This window comes from Ochotona curzoniae, unplaced genomic scaffold, assembly GCF_017591425.1.
Source record: "Ochotona curzoniae isolate NIBS_2020 unplaced genomic scaffold, NIBS_Ocur_1.0 contig_2699, whole genome shotgun sequence".
NCBI classification, from domain to species: domain Eukaryota; kingdom Metazoa; phylum Chordata; class Mammalia; order Lagomorpha; family Ochotonidae; genus Ochotona; species Ochotona curzoniae.
The window spans coordinates 4102705-4116502 of record NW_024465561.1 but is presented as its reverse complement, the minus strand read 5'-3'; the positions used below and the strand labels follow the sequence as shown (position 1 = coordinate 4116502).

Genomic DNA, 13798 nt, shown 5'->3' with positions numbered 1-13798 from the left:
TAGTCTGGTCCCAGTACCCATAACCTCCCAGTGGATAGCAGGGAGACCAAGGAGGAGCCTGCTGTGGCAGCCCAGGTGGGAGACGATGGCCAAGATCCAGGATGGGCTCCCTGCCCCTGTCGTACAGTCCTAAGAGGCAGCACAGCCTCACGCAGAAACCACAAAGCCAGCGACGGCAGGACCTGGCAGCCCCTGCTTAGCTCCCGCTGACTGTGGCCACTTGTGCAAGACAGGCAAACCCAGGGTGGCCGGCCTTTCTGATTGTGGTGATTTAGATGCCTTTATTGTATGTGGCCTCTGCTGATTTCACATGCTAGTAGCTGTATCAATTCAGAGTTGCTAGTGACCAGCTTTAAAAATGTGGAAACATCTCTCCTACACAGAAGCCTGATGGTCAGCAGCCCAGGACCCGTGTGATTGCTGTCCAGCATCAGTGGAATGGCAGGCCTCAGGGAGGTCCATATGGGCCAGGAAGGCTGCTAGAACATCAGCCATCACATCCACGTGTCCAGGCAGGGACAAGGGGAGGAGGGTAAAGACAAAAGGCACCTCTTGGTTGTTAAGTCAGCTCCCTTCAAAGAGCCACCAAGTCCGCATGCTAGCCACTCCCATATACAAGAAAGCTGGGGAATGTGACTTTTTAGCTTTTCTTCCTTCTAAGAATAGAAAGTTTTTCTTGAAAAAAGGAAGAATGGGTTATGGGTAGGCAGCTAATACTCCACAGCAACCAACAATTTTCTAGAAAATAGTCAACGGTGGCATAAGTTGCCCCCACCGAGCCCCAGGTTGAATGTTTTCTAAGCTAGTCACTGAGTGTGGGCTGTCCGGTCTGTAGCTTGTTAGATGTGTGACCATCTTTATGAGGTCTAGAGGCGGCTGTAGGAGCGTCGCAAGCCCACAGTACAGAGATTGCAAGTAGAGAAAGTTCTAGAAGTTGCAGTAATATTTCACATTCATGTCACATGAAATAAGCCTCAAGGTTAAGTCCTTGTCAGAGGAGTTGAGAAGGCTGTTTGATGTTGGTCTTTGAAAATTACCGAGAAGCTCTGAGAGTCAGGGGCTTTTGTACACCTGCAAAAGCTGGTTTAGGGGCCAGGGATAAAATTGGAGAAGGCTGCAAGGAGGACCTGGATACACGGTGCTGGTGATGGACAAGACAGGGTATTGCTGAAATTCCTGGTTTCAAGAGCCAGAAAACATGGATGTAAAGGGAAGCGATAATCTAATCAAAGCTGGCTGTTCCGTTTAGATGGATGCACTCTGTGCCTAGGCTGGCAGTCCTTGAAGGCGGCTCAAGTCAAGATCAGAAAGATCATACCTCAGAATACTTAGTTCTCAGTCGGGCAGGTGGTAATTCCTCCTCATGGAAGTTCCAGAACACCATTCTCTCTCTGACGTGGATTGCTCCGAGTCCCAGGAGCTCATTAGTCTGTGATCCCTAAGCACCAGCTGCATGCTGGTCCTTCCACAGTGCTGGCATGCACTAGCGGGAAAGCCGGTCACCTGTCACTGCTCTCGAACAAGCTGGTGTTCAAGGAGTACAGTCCTAGTAGTCCTCTGAACACCTGGGGAGTTGCTGAAACCCCTGCAGAGGTGGTTCTGCTGGGGACCGTTAACTGACTCCGTGTTTTGACCTTAGATGAATCTTTGGTCCACCCAGAATGTCCAATGACAAGAACCATCAGTTGAATGCTCAGGGGTCAGGCGGGAGAAGGGACTGCTGGCAGCACCCTTGAGTCTGTGCCGTGTGGACTCGGGTGAGGCCAGGCCGCTGGTGGCTTCCCAGTAGAGGCAGGAGGTACCTGGGTTCTTGCTAGCTTAATTCTCTCAGTTGTGCAGAGGAGCGGGTCTGTCCCAGTCCCATTTTACTGCTGAGAGTGCGGTGAGCAATTTGGCCAGGGCCATGACTTAGGAGGGCCAGAGTCCAGATGACAGCCTGTAGGCAGCAGAATCCTACCCACTGTGTGGGAACAAACTGGCAGCTAAGTCAAGTGATGCCAAGCTCGGCTTAATCTCAGCCAGGCCAGCTGTATTATGTGCTGTACATGGTCCTGAGAGTCTTACAGTCATAGTTTTATCTTACCTTCATATCTCTGAACTGTGGGTTGAATCAAAGCTCCCATTTCTTGGATGAGATCACTGATCCCCGAAATGTTCTATGTTAGTAGGGGTAGGGGTACAGTAAGGTAGCTTTTGCAAACTGAATTAGTTTCTCCATTGAGTATGACTAACCAAGCATGAGAGCGGGTGAGCAGGATCCCACAGGTTGCACAAGAGCCTGCCACCTGTCCTGCCCTCAGCTGGAGGGCCACGACCTGTGTCCCTGAATCTCTGCTCAACACTTTCTCCCCCTTCTCCCTCCAGAGCATGCCAATTACTTTGGCGTGGATGAGAAGCTGGGGCCAGTGGCCGTGAGCATCAAACGGGAGAAGCTGGAAGACCACAAAGATCACGGGCCTCAGTACCAGTACAGGATCATCTTCCGGACCCGTGAGGTAGGTCCCATCCCTGCGGTCATGAGTACATAAATGGTAATGAGCCACTCTGCTCCACATGCCCTTCCTCGGTGCCAGCTTGTGGGCACAAGTGCTCCCCTCCTGCTTCACCCACACAGCACTCTGCAGCTTCAGGAGAAGGGGTCCTGTTGGTTTCCCCATTTTGCAAAGAAGGAAACCAAGACCCAGAAGTTAAATGACTTGCACAGGATCAGAGAATAAGCAGCCAAGCGGGGCTTTGAATCCAGTGTACCTGACTTTGGAGCCCAAGATTGCAAAATCTATTTGCAAGAGATTAGCTGTAGTTAATCGAAGAAGCCAAGGAGGGAGGAAAGAGATCATTTCAGGATTATGAGGAGTCCTGCATAATGGAAAGAAGAATGAAGACAACAGCCTCAGGCCTGGCAGGAACTGGGGAGTCTGGACAGGTTCTGCTGTTAAGCTGATCAAGATTTTCCATTCTGGGGAGAGAATCCCCATGTCACACACACGTGACCTGGCTTGCCCCTGGATTAAATGGCAGCTGTGACCAAGGGGGTAGGCCTGTCAGGGACATCCTCACTCTAATAGGACTCTAAATTATTGTAAGTGACAGCAGTCTCTTTGTTAGTGCCTTAAGCCAGAAAGGGAATTCACTGGTTCGCATAACCAGGCATAGCTGGGGTCTGAGTCCCCCACTAAACAGCCTCATTTTATCTCCCACTTGGCTGGGCTCAGCTTGTGCCGTAGTGCCATTCCCTCTTCTTAGTGGAGACTGCCTGTGTGAATCTCCCCTGCCTTTACACCTTCCCGGTCTAAAGCATCTGCAGCATCTCCAGAGACGGCCGTGACTGGCTCTGCTTGTATCGCAAGCCCCACGCCCCAAGCCAGTCATCGTGATTGGGTTGATAGAGGAAACTGGCCAGATCTAGGACATGACTCCACCCTGGGTCCAGTCACAGAGCAGAGTGCTGTGATTGGCAGCTCCATTGGAGTCACCTGCAGGAGGAAGCGGGGCAGTTAGTTCCCCAGGAGAGACGAGCTAGGCAAGGAAACATTTCCAAAAAGACCCACCCAAGTAAATCTTGCAAAAAGATTTCCAAACGACCCATGAAAAGTAGATCTTCCAGAAAAAGGGCAGTAATTAGCTAGGCAGGTGTCCCGAAATGGGCCTTCCACGCTGCAGCACCGCCTCCACCCACATGGACCTGGCCTTTGCCCAGGCCTGAAATCCCAGCAAGCAATGCTGTCTAGGATTTGGTCTGGGGGCCAGCCATACCCTGGACCTCACCCAGACTGGCAGATGTTTCACTGAGGGTCCATACCCCTTCCCCTGATGCAGACCTTCCCACTGAGTGGGGGAGGAGGACTGAGATGGCAGGGAAGCTTGGTGGCAGAGGAGGAAAGGCAGCTCCGAAACCACAGGCCCCAGACCACAGGTGCTCCCAGCCCGTCTCCTGCAGCCCACCTTTCTGGCTGGATGAGCACCAGGACAAGATGTGAGGTGACAGCTCACACCACATAAGACTTTCCAGACACGTGGGCAACTGCTGGGTGAGTTGACAACTGTGATCACATAGCAGCACAACATATACCTGGCACAACTCGACTTCACGTCCTGTGGCAGACATTGTTCTATGCCCTTTGTGTGTGTTAACCCACTGACATCACCGCTCTGTGACGTAGGCTCTTTTGTCCTCATTTATTTAGGACAAACCAGGCACAGAGAGGTTAGGGACTTGCCGACCACACTCTGGAGAATAGCAGAGTGGATGGCTGCCTGTGCTGTGCTATGGCCGCTATACATCCCACTCTGCGATGTGACTGGCTGGGCTCTGACTGCACTCATGGGATGCATGAGTTACAAGCTCAGCCAAAGCCAGCATTGTTGTTTTTCAGAAAACAGACTGTGCTGAATGAATTTTTAAAATAGCAGACTGTATCACAGGTCCTGAGAGCCCCTGGGCTTTATTACCTGGATCTTGGGTCAGAGTGTGGCCATCCTATTAGGGGTCCCCATTCAGTTGTTTTAAGAGTGACTTTATTAAAGAAAAAAAGGAGTGACTTGATGCCCTTCCCAGCGTAGGGCTACCCTGCAGTGCCCACAAAGCCAACCCACCCTAGTCTGCCCCAGGCCGCTTACAACAAGGCCCTTGCATCTCATACTCACAGGTCTGGGGTACCACCATTTGCCAGCCCTCCTGGGCACAGAGGGAACGGGAGTGAGTGAGGCAGCAGAGGTGTTCCTGGGTCTGCATTCTTGTGAGGGAGACAGACGAGATACGAGAAACTATAGGAAATCAGACTGTGTGGCCCAACATGGCACAACAGAAAGCAGAGCAAGGGAGGGAAGGGGTATCAGAATTTTTGAACAGGATGATGAAGAGGCTTTACTGAGAAGATGGCATTGGGTGTGGACTTGAAGGTGAGAGGGAGAACAACGTTCAGGCAGCAGAACCAGCAAGTGCAGAGGTTTGGACACCTGCCATGAGTCCTGGTTCTGCCACTCAGCTTCAAAGCCTTAGGCAAGTGACTTCCCTTCTCAGAGCTCCCATTCCCCTCCTGAGAATCCAGGTTTAACAGGGCCTGTGGCGTTGCACAGCTTGGGCTTGGGTAGGTTGCGCACAACAAGCAGTGCTTGGCTGGGCAGTTGGGGAAAGCCTGTGAAGTTTGCCATCAGCAAGGGGTCTCGGTCTCTCATCTGCTTGCCACAATTAAGTCAGCCCTCTCAACTATGGCACCCCTTAGGGTTCACAGCTACAAGGAAGCCTTTGTCTGCCCTCACGCACTCACAGGTTTAGTCCAGGCACAGCCCCATCATGTAGAGCCAGAGGCGGGGGCGGTGGACAGCAAGCCTTGCCTCACTCCTTCCTAAGGCCCTTCCCCTCACAGAGGCAGAGCAGAGGGTCCCACAGGCCTGAAGGAACAACTGCAGTAGTCATTGCTCACGCTCTGGGCACGCGTTAGTGCCGCACGCTCTCCTGAGAGTTATGTGCCCTGACCCGTCAGATCCCCTCGGTTCTCCTATAACACGGGATCCCGTTGTCATCCCCATGCTACCAGTGAGGACTTTGAGGCCCAGATTGATGATCACCTGTCAGGATGCAGCAGCAACGGAGGCAGGCCGAGGGCCCAGGCTGCCTGGCTCCTGAGCCGTGCCCTTAGACCTTGTTCCATGGTGCCTGTCAGGTCAAGTGCTGAAGTCTGGCCCTGGGTCCAGTGCAGCTCCAGCTTTTCCCTAGCCATGTGACTTTGGTCAGAATATTCTATCTCTGTGCACCTTTCCAGCTAGAGGAGTGAGAAGAACCTCCAGACTGCTGCCCATCCCAGGGTGACACCAGGCTGCAGGGCAGTCAGTGCTCAGCATGCCAGACACAATCCTGACTGGCACCACGCCGTTATCATTTCCTTCCTGAGAACCGGAGAACCATGCTGGGAGCAGGGATTGAGCTTGCGGACAGAGTTCTGTCCTCCTGTCCATAGCACATGCCCTAAGATCCTGTAAACCAAGGCATCGGGCTGGAGCAAAGGACCCAGGCTGTCTTCCAAGCCAGCCAGCTGGCCTGCCCCAGATGGCCACCCACCGGCCGCCAAGCACAGTGTCAAGCGGGCCCGCAGCTCCCAGCAGATGGGATGTGAGCATTGGCAGCACCAGGCATCCCACTGAGGCAGGAACAGACTTAGAGCTGGGCGTTGGCACCACACTCCTAATCACCAGCTCCACGCCCCAGAAAACCTGGATCGGACAAGTCTTGGGATAGGACTGCTCTGTCCTGAACCCCTTGGCTGGCACAAAGGACTGCACAGCCCAGCAGGCCTGGCAAACATGAGGCAGCAGATAAGGAGCTGCAAATAAAAAGATTCTCCGCGTCCACTGGTTCCCTCCCAAATGGCTCCAGCAGCTGGCCTGTGTCAGACTGAAGCCAGGAGCCAGAAACTCCGTCCTTTTCTCCCACATGGGTGGCAGGGACCCACAGATTTAGACTATCTCCCATTGCCTTCCCAGGTTCATTAGCAAGAAGACAGACTAGAAATAGAGTAGCTGGTATAAGATTCTGGCATCTGTTAAGGACAGCTGTTTAGCTTATCCCATTACAACACAGCCACAGTCATGCACTTTCGTAGGATGTAGTTTTGATATGACTTTAAATAGAATTTTTCTTTATCAGTGGTTTAAGAAGTACCATTTTGATAGGTGTGCTAAATAGGAAATGGGATGTTTTTAATGAAGAAAGCAAACAGTACCTCCTCCTTTTTAGTTCAGTAGGTACATTATGTGCATGCCCTTAAGATGAACCCCAAGGGGGGAAAAACAAATTATAAAATCACATTTAAAGTTGAATTCTTAAAAATTCCTCATTATACATGTGGCTTTGTATCCTTAGATATTAGATATATGTGGCTAACGTGTGATATTCTGGCTGTAAGCCAGATATTGGGCTAAGAAGCCATCCATGGACTCCTTTCAGTGCTGTGAGGTGCCCATTCTCATCGCTGTGTTGTCAGTGAAGTGGCAAGTACAAAGGCTGGTGGAGTGGTTCAGTAGTTTAAGCTGTTACCTGCAATGCCAGCATCCCCTATGTGTGCTGGGTTGCATCCTGGCTGTCCCACTTCCTATCCAGCTCCCTGCTACTGTACCCAAGAAAGCAGCAAAGTATGGCCCAAGCGCTTGGGCCTCTGCCACCCACACAAGACACCTGGATGAAGAGTTCCAAGCTCCTGGGTTTAGCCTAGCCCAGCCCTGGCTGTTGTAGCCATATGGAGAGTGAACCAGTAGATTCTCTCTTCCTCCCTCCCTCCACCTCCCTTCCTCCCTCCCTCCTGCCCTCCCTCCCTCCTGCCCTCCCTCCCTCCACATTGCTAAGTACAAGGTAGAGCTAGGATTCAAACCCAGCCAAGGAGACCAATTCCCAAGCAACCTTTAGGAGAAGTTTTTTTTTAAGGGTATTCACACTCACAGCACAGCAGAAAGTGGGGAATGCATGAATCAGGACTGGATGGAGACCAACCTGTGCAGGCAGGAGACCCCTTGCTTACGTGGTACTGTCGCTTTCACAGCACACTTGATTTGCTACCCACAGTGAGAGGATGCCAGATATTACCAGGATCTGAGACAGACAGCTGTGATCTGATGCTACTGCAGGAAGAACAGACTGAAAGTGGGGCAGCACCAGGGAGTCCAGGGTGAGGCGGCTGTCCAGGCGGGACATAACAGTGGACATGAACAGGTGAAACGAGGTGCCCACTCATGATCTTTCAGTATCCTCCTCATTGTCCCCAGTGCAGAAAGAAAAGCTAAGCCTTTTTCTAATAGTGGATTTTGGGCAGGTGAAGCGTTCTGGTTGGTGTCCCATGGCCCCAGCAGAGGGCACTGCGGGACAGTGTCAGTGGGATGGAAAATGCTGCTGATCCTGCTGGTGCTTTAATTGAAACCCACAACCCCGGGGGCCACCCACATTGGCAAGAGAAAGCACCTGACATCATTGCTGTTCAGGGTCTGTTTCCAAACTCCCTTGCCTGTGATAAAAAGAGATTTGCTTGTTTGTTAATTACCGTGGCTAGAACTGGGAACTCCCAGCCATGAGATCATTTCATTCCTTCCATACTCGCTTTTTGCCCTGGGTCGTGTTTAGCAAGAGTGGGTTGTCTGCTTATAGGCAAAGTCCTGACACAATTTTGCTGCCTCCAGTCTGTTGACTTAAGTGAGCATGTTTGGGTGGTTAACACCAGTTCTCTTTAGTGTTTAAGCCATTGTCCCTGGTGTATTTCGGGTGTGTGATATGCCCCTTTGGGAAGGGATTTTCCATGTCTCTGGTCCTGGTGGCCAGCTCACGCCATGATGGGAAACTGGTAGATATGTGAAGCCACAGGGCTCTCAGACAGGACTAACGGTGTAAATTGGAACAGCCCCTTGGAAAACAGTTTGACAGTTCAGACAGGTGAAGACTAGCAATCCTAGTGGTTTAGCAGTTTCTCCCCTAGGTAGAAACCCAAAGGAAAATGTGTTCCCATGCACCACGAGGTGCCTCTGTAGCCATCCCCAACGGCACGGTTTGCAATTGTCACATACCAGAAGCAGCTCACTGTTTCATCAGCAGGTGAGAGGAGTAACCTGTAGTGGCAAAAACGTGAGCCTCTGGCCACAAAGAGAAGGAAGTCTCTTCAGCAAAGGCTACAAAGTGCAGGAAGCTCGGAAGCCACCGGCAGAAATAGATAATTTTGTCGGAAGTCAGCCTGAGGTTATCCCAGGGAAAGGGGAAGGGCTGTGGAAGGGCTTCAGGGTAGGGACTGCCCAGGCTCTTCCTTACGAGTTCCGTGACCATGCACAGATATACTTTCACCTGTGTGAGTTATACTTCACAGCAAAACAAAAAGATATCATGAGCTTTGCAAAAGTTAGACCTGGGTGGAAATCCTGCTCCAGCCACTTGTCAGCTACAGTGACTTTAAAAAAGGCACCTCACCTTTGAAGCTTCTGTTTGTTCATCTGTAAAATGCGAAAAACGATCTCCCCTCAACAGACGTCTACATGTAATTAGATATTACCGCTGCACCTGAGTACAGGCCTGTGAGCTGTACCCTCAGAAATGGGAGCCGTTATTAAGGTGCATTGGTTAGAAAACTCCTTGGCCACCAAGAAATAGGAGCGCTGACAAACCATAGCTAAAACAAATAAGAAGCTATATTATTACCCAGTACAAATTTTAAAGGTTGGGGCCTGGCGTGATAGCCTGGTTTCTGAATCCTCACCTTACATACACCAGGATGCTGTGTAGGTACTAGTTCATGTCCCGGCAGCTCCACTTCTCATCCAGCTCCCTGCCTGTGGCCTGGGAAAGCAGCAGAGGACGGCCCAAAGCTTTGGGACCCTGCACCCGCGTGGGAGACCTGAAGAAGGCTCCAGGCTCCTTCCTTCAGATTGGCTTGGCCCTGGCTGTTGCAGCATTTGGGGAGTGAAACAGAAGATAGAGGATCTTTGTCTCTCTTGCTCTCTGTGGATCTGCCTTTCCAATAAAGAAAGAAAGAAATTTTGGAGTTCAGCAAATGCAGGACTCAGCTTCTCCATGTCTTTTTGTTGTATATTTTCTCATAATCACAGCATAGCTGCCATACCCCCAGGTATCTCCCTAGTGTCCCTAACAAGAAAACACAGAAGGAAAGGAACCTTCCTAGTGGCAGAGAGGAAGATGTAACCTAGAGGGCCTCCCCAAACAGAGGTCACCTTGCTTGACCTTGCTGAGAGCTAATCACATGGCCAGCTATAGGAAAAGCCTGGAAAGCATTGTCTGAGGGAGGAGCGGGGACAATCAGGACTGGCTCTGGCCACAGTTTCTGCATGTCAGAATCAGGTAAGGTGAACTCTTGTGTGCTTGTAGGAGGGCACTTCAGAAGATTCCCAGGAAAGTGAAATTGAAAGAGAAGTTTAGGGCCAGGCATCACAGCTCTGCATCAAGTATCTCCACTTGGGGGTCCCACCTAGATCACTCCTGGCCCTCCGCTTTTAATCCTACTCCCTGCTAATGCATCCCAGGAGGTAGCAGATAATGGCTCAGGTGCTTCAGTCTCTGTTACCCATGAGGGACACCCTGAAGGAGTTCCAGGTTCCCAGCTTCACCCCAGCCCAGCTGTGACTGTTGTAGGCATTGGGAGTAGTGAGCACTAGTGAATGGAAGGTCTCTGCCTTCTAACTAGGTGAAAAAAAAAGTTTAGAGGTGGCGCTTGGCCTAGTGACCAAGACACCTGTTGGGATGCAGGCATCCCATATTGGAGTACTCGAGTTCAGTTCTCAGCTTCCTACCTTGCAGACCTTGGGAGTCAGGCAGCAGAGATGGCTCAAGTTGTTAGGTTCCTGCTGCCCACATGGGAGGTCCAGATTGAGCTGCTGGCTCCCAACTTCAGCCCCCTGACCGTCATGGATATTTAAGGAGCAAACCAGCCTACAGGAGCATTCTGTTCCTTCCCCCCAACACTGTACCTCTGATTTTTTTTTATTTAAGCATTTTAAAAATCCATGCATGACTGCATGTTTGGGCTCCATTCCACACCAGCTGAATCAGAACTGCTGGTATTGATTTTGAAACTGTTTAAGATTCCAAATACCAATTACCAAGGCAGGCAGGTGTTCTGGGCGAGAGTCTGTGGTCATCTGTAACATAAAGTTGTAATGAGAAGCCCTCTCCTCGTCGAGTCTCATGTTCATGTTCGCTTCACTTTCTGCAACAGCCCACCTTGAGCACATTAATGTCACCCCACCTCCCAGGGACGTGGGACCTGGTTTTGTTTTGTTCAGTGAGCCTAAAATGGGACTGACACCAAGAGTCATTCAGTTTGCACTGAACATATCTCCTAGCCCTCGCTTCGTCCTCCCAGCACCCCTTCAAGATGACACTACTAGGACAACTCCCGTTTTATAAAAGAGGAGCTCAGGGCAGAAATAGGAAATCACCTAGCCGAGACCAGGCAGCTGGGAAGCAGCGATTCAAACTCTGGCTCAGACTCAAGACTCCTTGACCGTAGACCCCTACTTCTCAAGGGTCTCCTAACTCTCCCCTGTCTCCCCTGAGCAGCTCATCACCCTGCGGGGCTCCATCCTGGAAGATGCCACCCCCACAGCCACAAAGCATGGGACGGGGCGGGGCCTACCCCTGAAGGACGCGCTGGAGTACGTGATCCCTGAGCTCAACATCCACTGCCTGCGGCTGGCTCTCAACACTCCCAAAGTGACGGAGCAGCTCCTGAAGCTGGACGAGCAGGGGGTGAGTCAGGGCCTGGGGCAGGGGCCACCAGGCAGCCACCCCAGCACCATTCCTGGCATCTTTTTTTGGGGGGGGTCTAAGTAACAAACCAACTTACACTAGTTTCAGAAAAGCAGAGCAGGAGAAATGGTGGTCTGTTATCAAATTGTGGGACCTCCAGGAGCAAGAGTGTGGCCAGGTAAATTAGGAAGGAATTGTGTGGAGATGAGAGCTACGAGGTTTCCACGCGAGTGTGCACCCGGGTGCCCGCGTGCCTCTCCTCAGCAGCTCTGCTCTCTGGCCTTGCCTGCAGCTCCCTGTGTCAGGTTTAGAATTACAGCCACGTGCTGTACACTCCAGGAAGCTAATTCCAGATCCTAGGAGAGCCACTGATGAGCGTGTCCCGGGGTCACTTGTCTTTCCGTGGTACAGTGACCAGGACACCTCAGACAAGCCTAGCTGTTGGAGGCCTACCCGCTAACACTGTAAGCTGTGACCCCTAAGCCCTCCTGCTGTTGCAGAATCTGAGTGACATTTCTAGCCACCTTCCACTCACCATGAAGCGAACAGGCAGCACGGATACCTCGCTGCACCTCACTGGAACTGGAAGGGGAGACAGACAGTTGGGACATGCCCTGCCACCCGTTGCCTTGCTCTCTGGCTGTGACCCTGAATTCCTGAGGGCTCCTAGCAGCTCCCAAAGGCTAGCAAGCAGGAGCATCCCCTTGCCCCCTTCCCACCAGCTCCGCCTGGCCTCCCTCCAGAAGCTTGCTCTTGTCTCGGCAGCTCTGTCGGAAGCACAAGGTGGGCATCCTCTACTGCAAGGCGGGCCAGAGCTCCGAGGAGGAGATGTACAACAACGAGGAGGCAGGCCCGGCCTTCGAGGAATTCCTTTCCCTCATCGGCGAGAAAGTCTGCCTCAAGGGGTTCACCAAGTACGCCGCCCAGCTGGACGTCAAGAGTAAGTGGGGAAGGGGACCTGGTTGCATCACTGGGAGCTGCCACCCTATGGATGGATCAAAGCTGAAAGGCCTGCAGGGAGGACACTGGTCAGCAGGCACACCCGCAGTCTGCTGCAAGCTAGAAAACAGAGGTAGCACATTCTAGTAAAGGCTGGAACGAGCCCTAGTCCATACCCCAAGAATTGGTACTCCTGTATGTAAACTGTGCAAGTGAGCTGATGCCTACGCACACCAGGAGGCATGTTGCCTACTCGAGCCCCAGCACTGCAGTGCGTCCAGGGTATGCAGGCAAGATATGGGACCCTCACCAGCCTGTGCAGGGACCACATCCCATGTCCTGCATAGGTGCGTGTGGACAGGGACTCAAGAGTGGGCACTGAGTGATGCCTTTTACCTCAGTTACTTAGCACAGCAGCAGCACACTTCAGGGGGATTTCTTCTTAAATAGGGAGCTCTAAGGGTGAGTCACGGGGTGACAGGCAGCAGTGCGCAGGCTGGTGGGGGGGGTCTGTGCAGAGGGAGGGTAGCCACCCTGAAACATGTTTCCGACATTGGTGCATCTGCTAAGGCAGGTGGTGGCTCCACGCTGTGTGTGTGTATCTCTAGATGCCCTTCTCCACACATGGGTAAACCTCAGTTTGCTCATCTGTTAAAATGAAAGCCCAGATCCCAAAACTCACCTCAGCAACATGAAGCGTTAAGCAGGTACCTGTGGCTGCCACACTCATCAGCTCTGCTCGCCCTGTCAGAGGAGGCAATCACAAGACTAGACATGTTACTGTGCTGTTCCTGGCCTGGCGGTCATGGACAGAGGGCTTTTACCTCTCTCTGCGTTAGTTTCCTCATCTGTAAAGGAGGTGTCATGGTGGTCCTGGTCTCAAACATGGTGAGGGTTCAGACCACAGTGACCCATACACTCTGTGCCAATATTCCTTAAGCTCTGCAGGTGTGACTACTGCCCAGTGGATGGTGATATGGCAGCTGACCCCACCCCAGCACCTGGGAAACAGGACAGTGTGACCACTGGCCAGCATCACTTTTTCATGAATTTGCATAGTCAGAAAAAGGAAAAGAGGCTTCTCTGTAGTCTTGCCATCCTCCCTGGGTTCCATGAGGTTACAAATGCCCAGCCCAAGGCCTTGTCCAGGAATAGCACCTAGCAGACACCAGCTATAGCCATGTGGCTTCCAGGTGGAAACCAACTGCCTTGGAGGACCCTGGGAATACAGTGTCCTGGGCAGTCTCCCCAACTGACAGGCAGGGATGCCCCTACTGCCAGCGAACTCTGGTTGTGCTGTTCCCACCTGACACTGGAGCACTAAGAATACGGGCCTGAGATAGCCACTTACTGCAGTGTGACCTCGGACAAGGCGCTCCCTCTGCTTGTTTCGCTTCTCCCCTCTTCATGTGGAGTCGTCATTCGCTGTGGCTCACCCTCATCCTGACCGCCTTCCTGCTGCTAGAAGTGACTGATACCTTCACTCTTCATAGCTTTGTTACCTGGGGATGCAGCCCTATGCAGTATAATTTGTGGGGTCTGCTTTGACACATAGCATGAATGAAATCATACCATATGTGTGCCTTTGTGTGTGGCATCTCGCAAGCAGTGTTACATTTGTAGGATTCC

General features: G+C 52.0%; 1 protein-coding gene across 1 annotated transcript in view; it reads left to right on the top strand.

Annotated features, from left to right (window-relative positions):
* LOC121153684 (signal-induced proliferation-associated 1-like protein 3) overlaps window positions 1–13798 on the top strand; it is a 209357-nt gene that overhangs the window by 126078 nt on the left and 69481 nt on the right. Inside the window, exons 4-6 of the mRNA XM_040976376.1 lie at window positions 2365–2495; window positions 11042–11230; window positions 11996–12170. Of these exons, the coding sequence (XP_040832310.1) occupies window positions 2365–2495; window positions 11042–11230; window positions 11996–12170 (495 nt within the window). The remainder of the gene's footprint in view (window positions 1–2364; window positions 2496–11041; window positions 11231–11995; window positions 12171–13798) is intronic.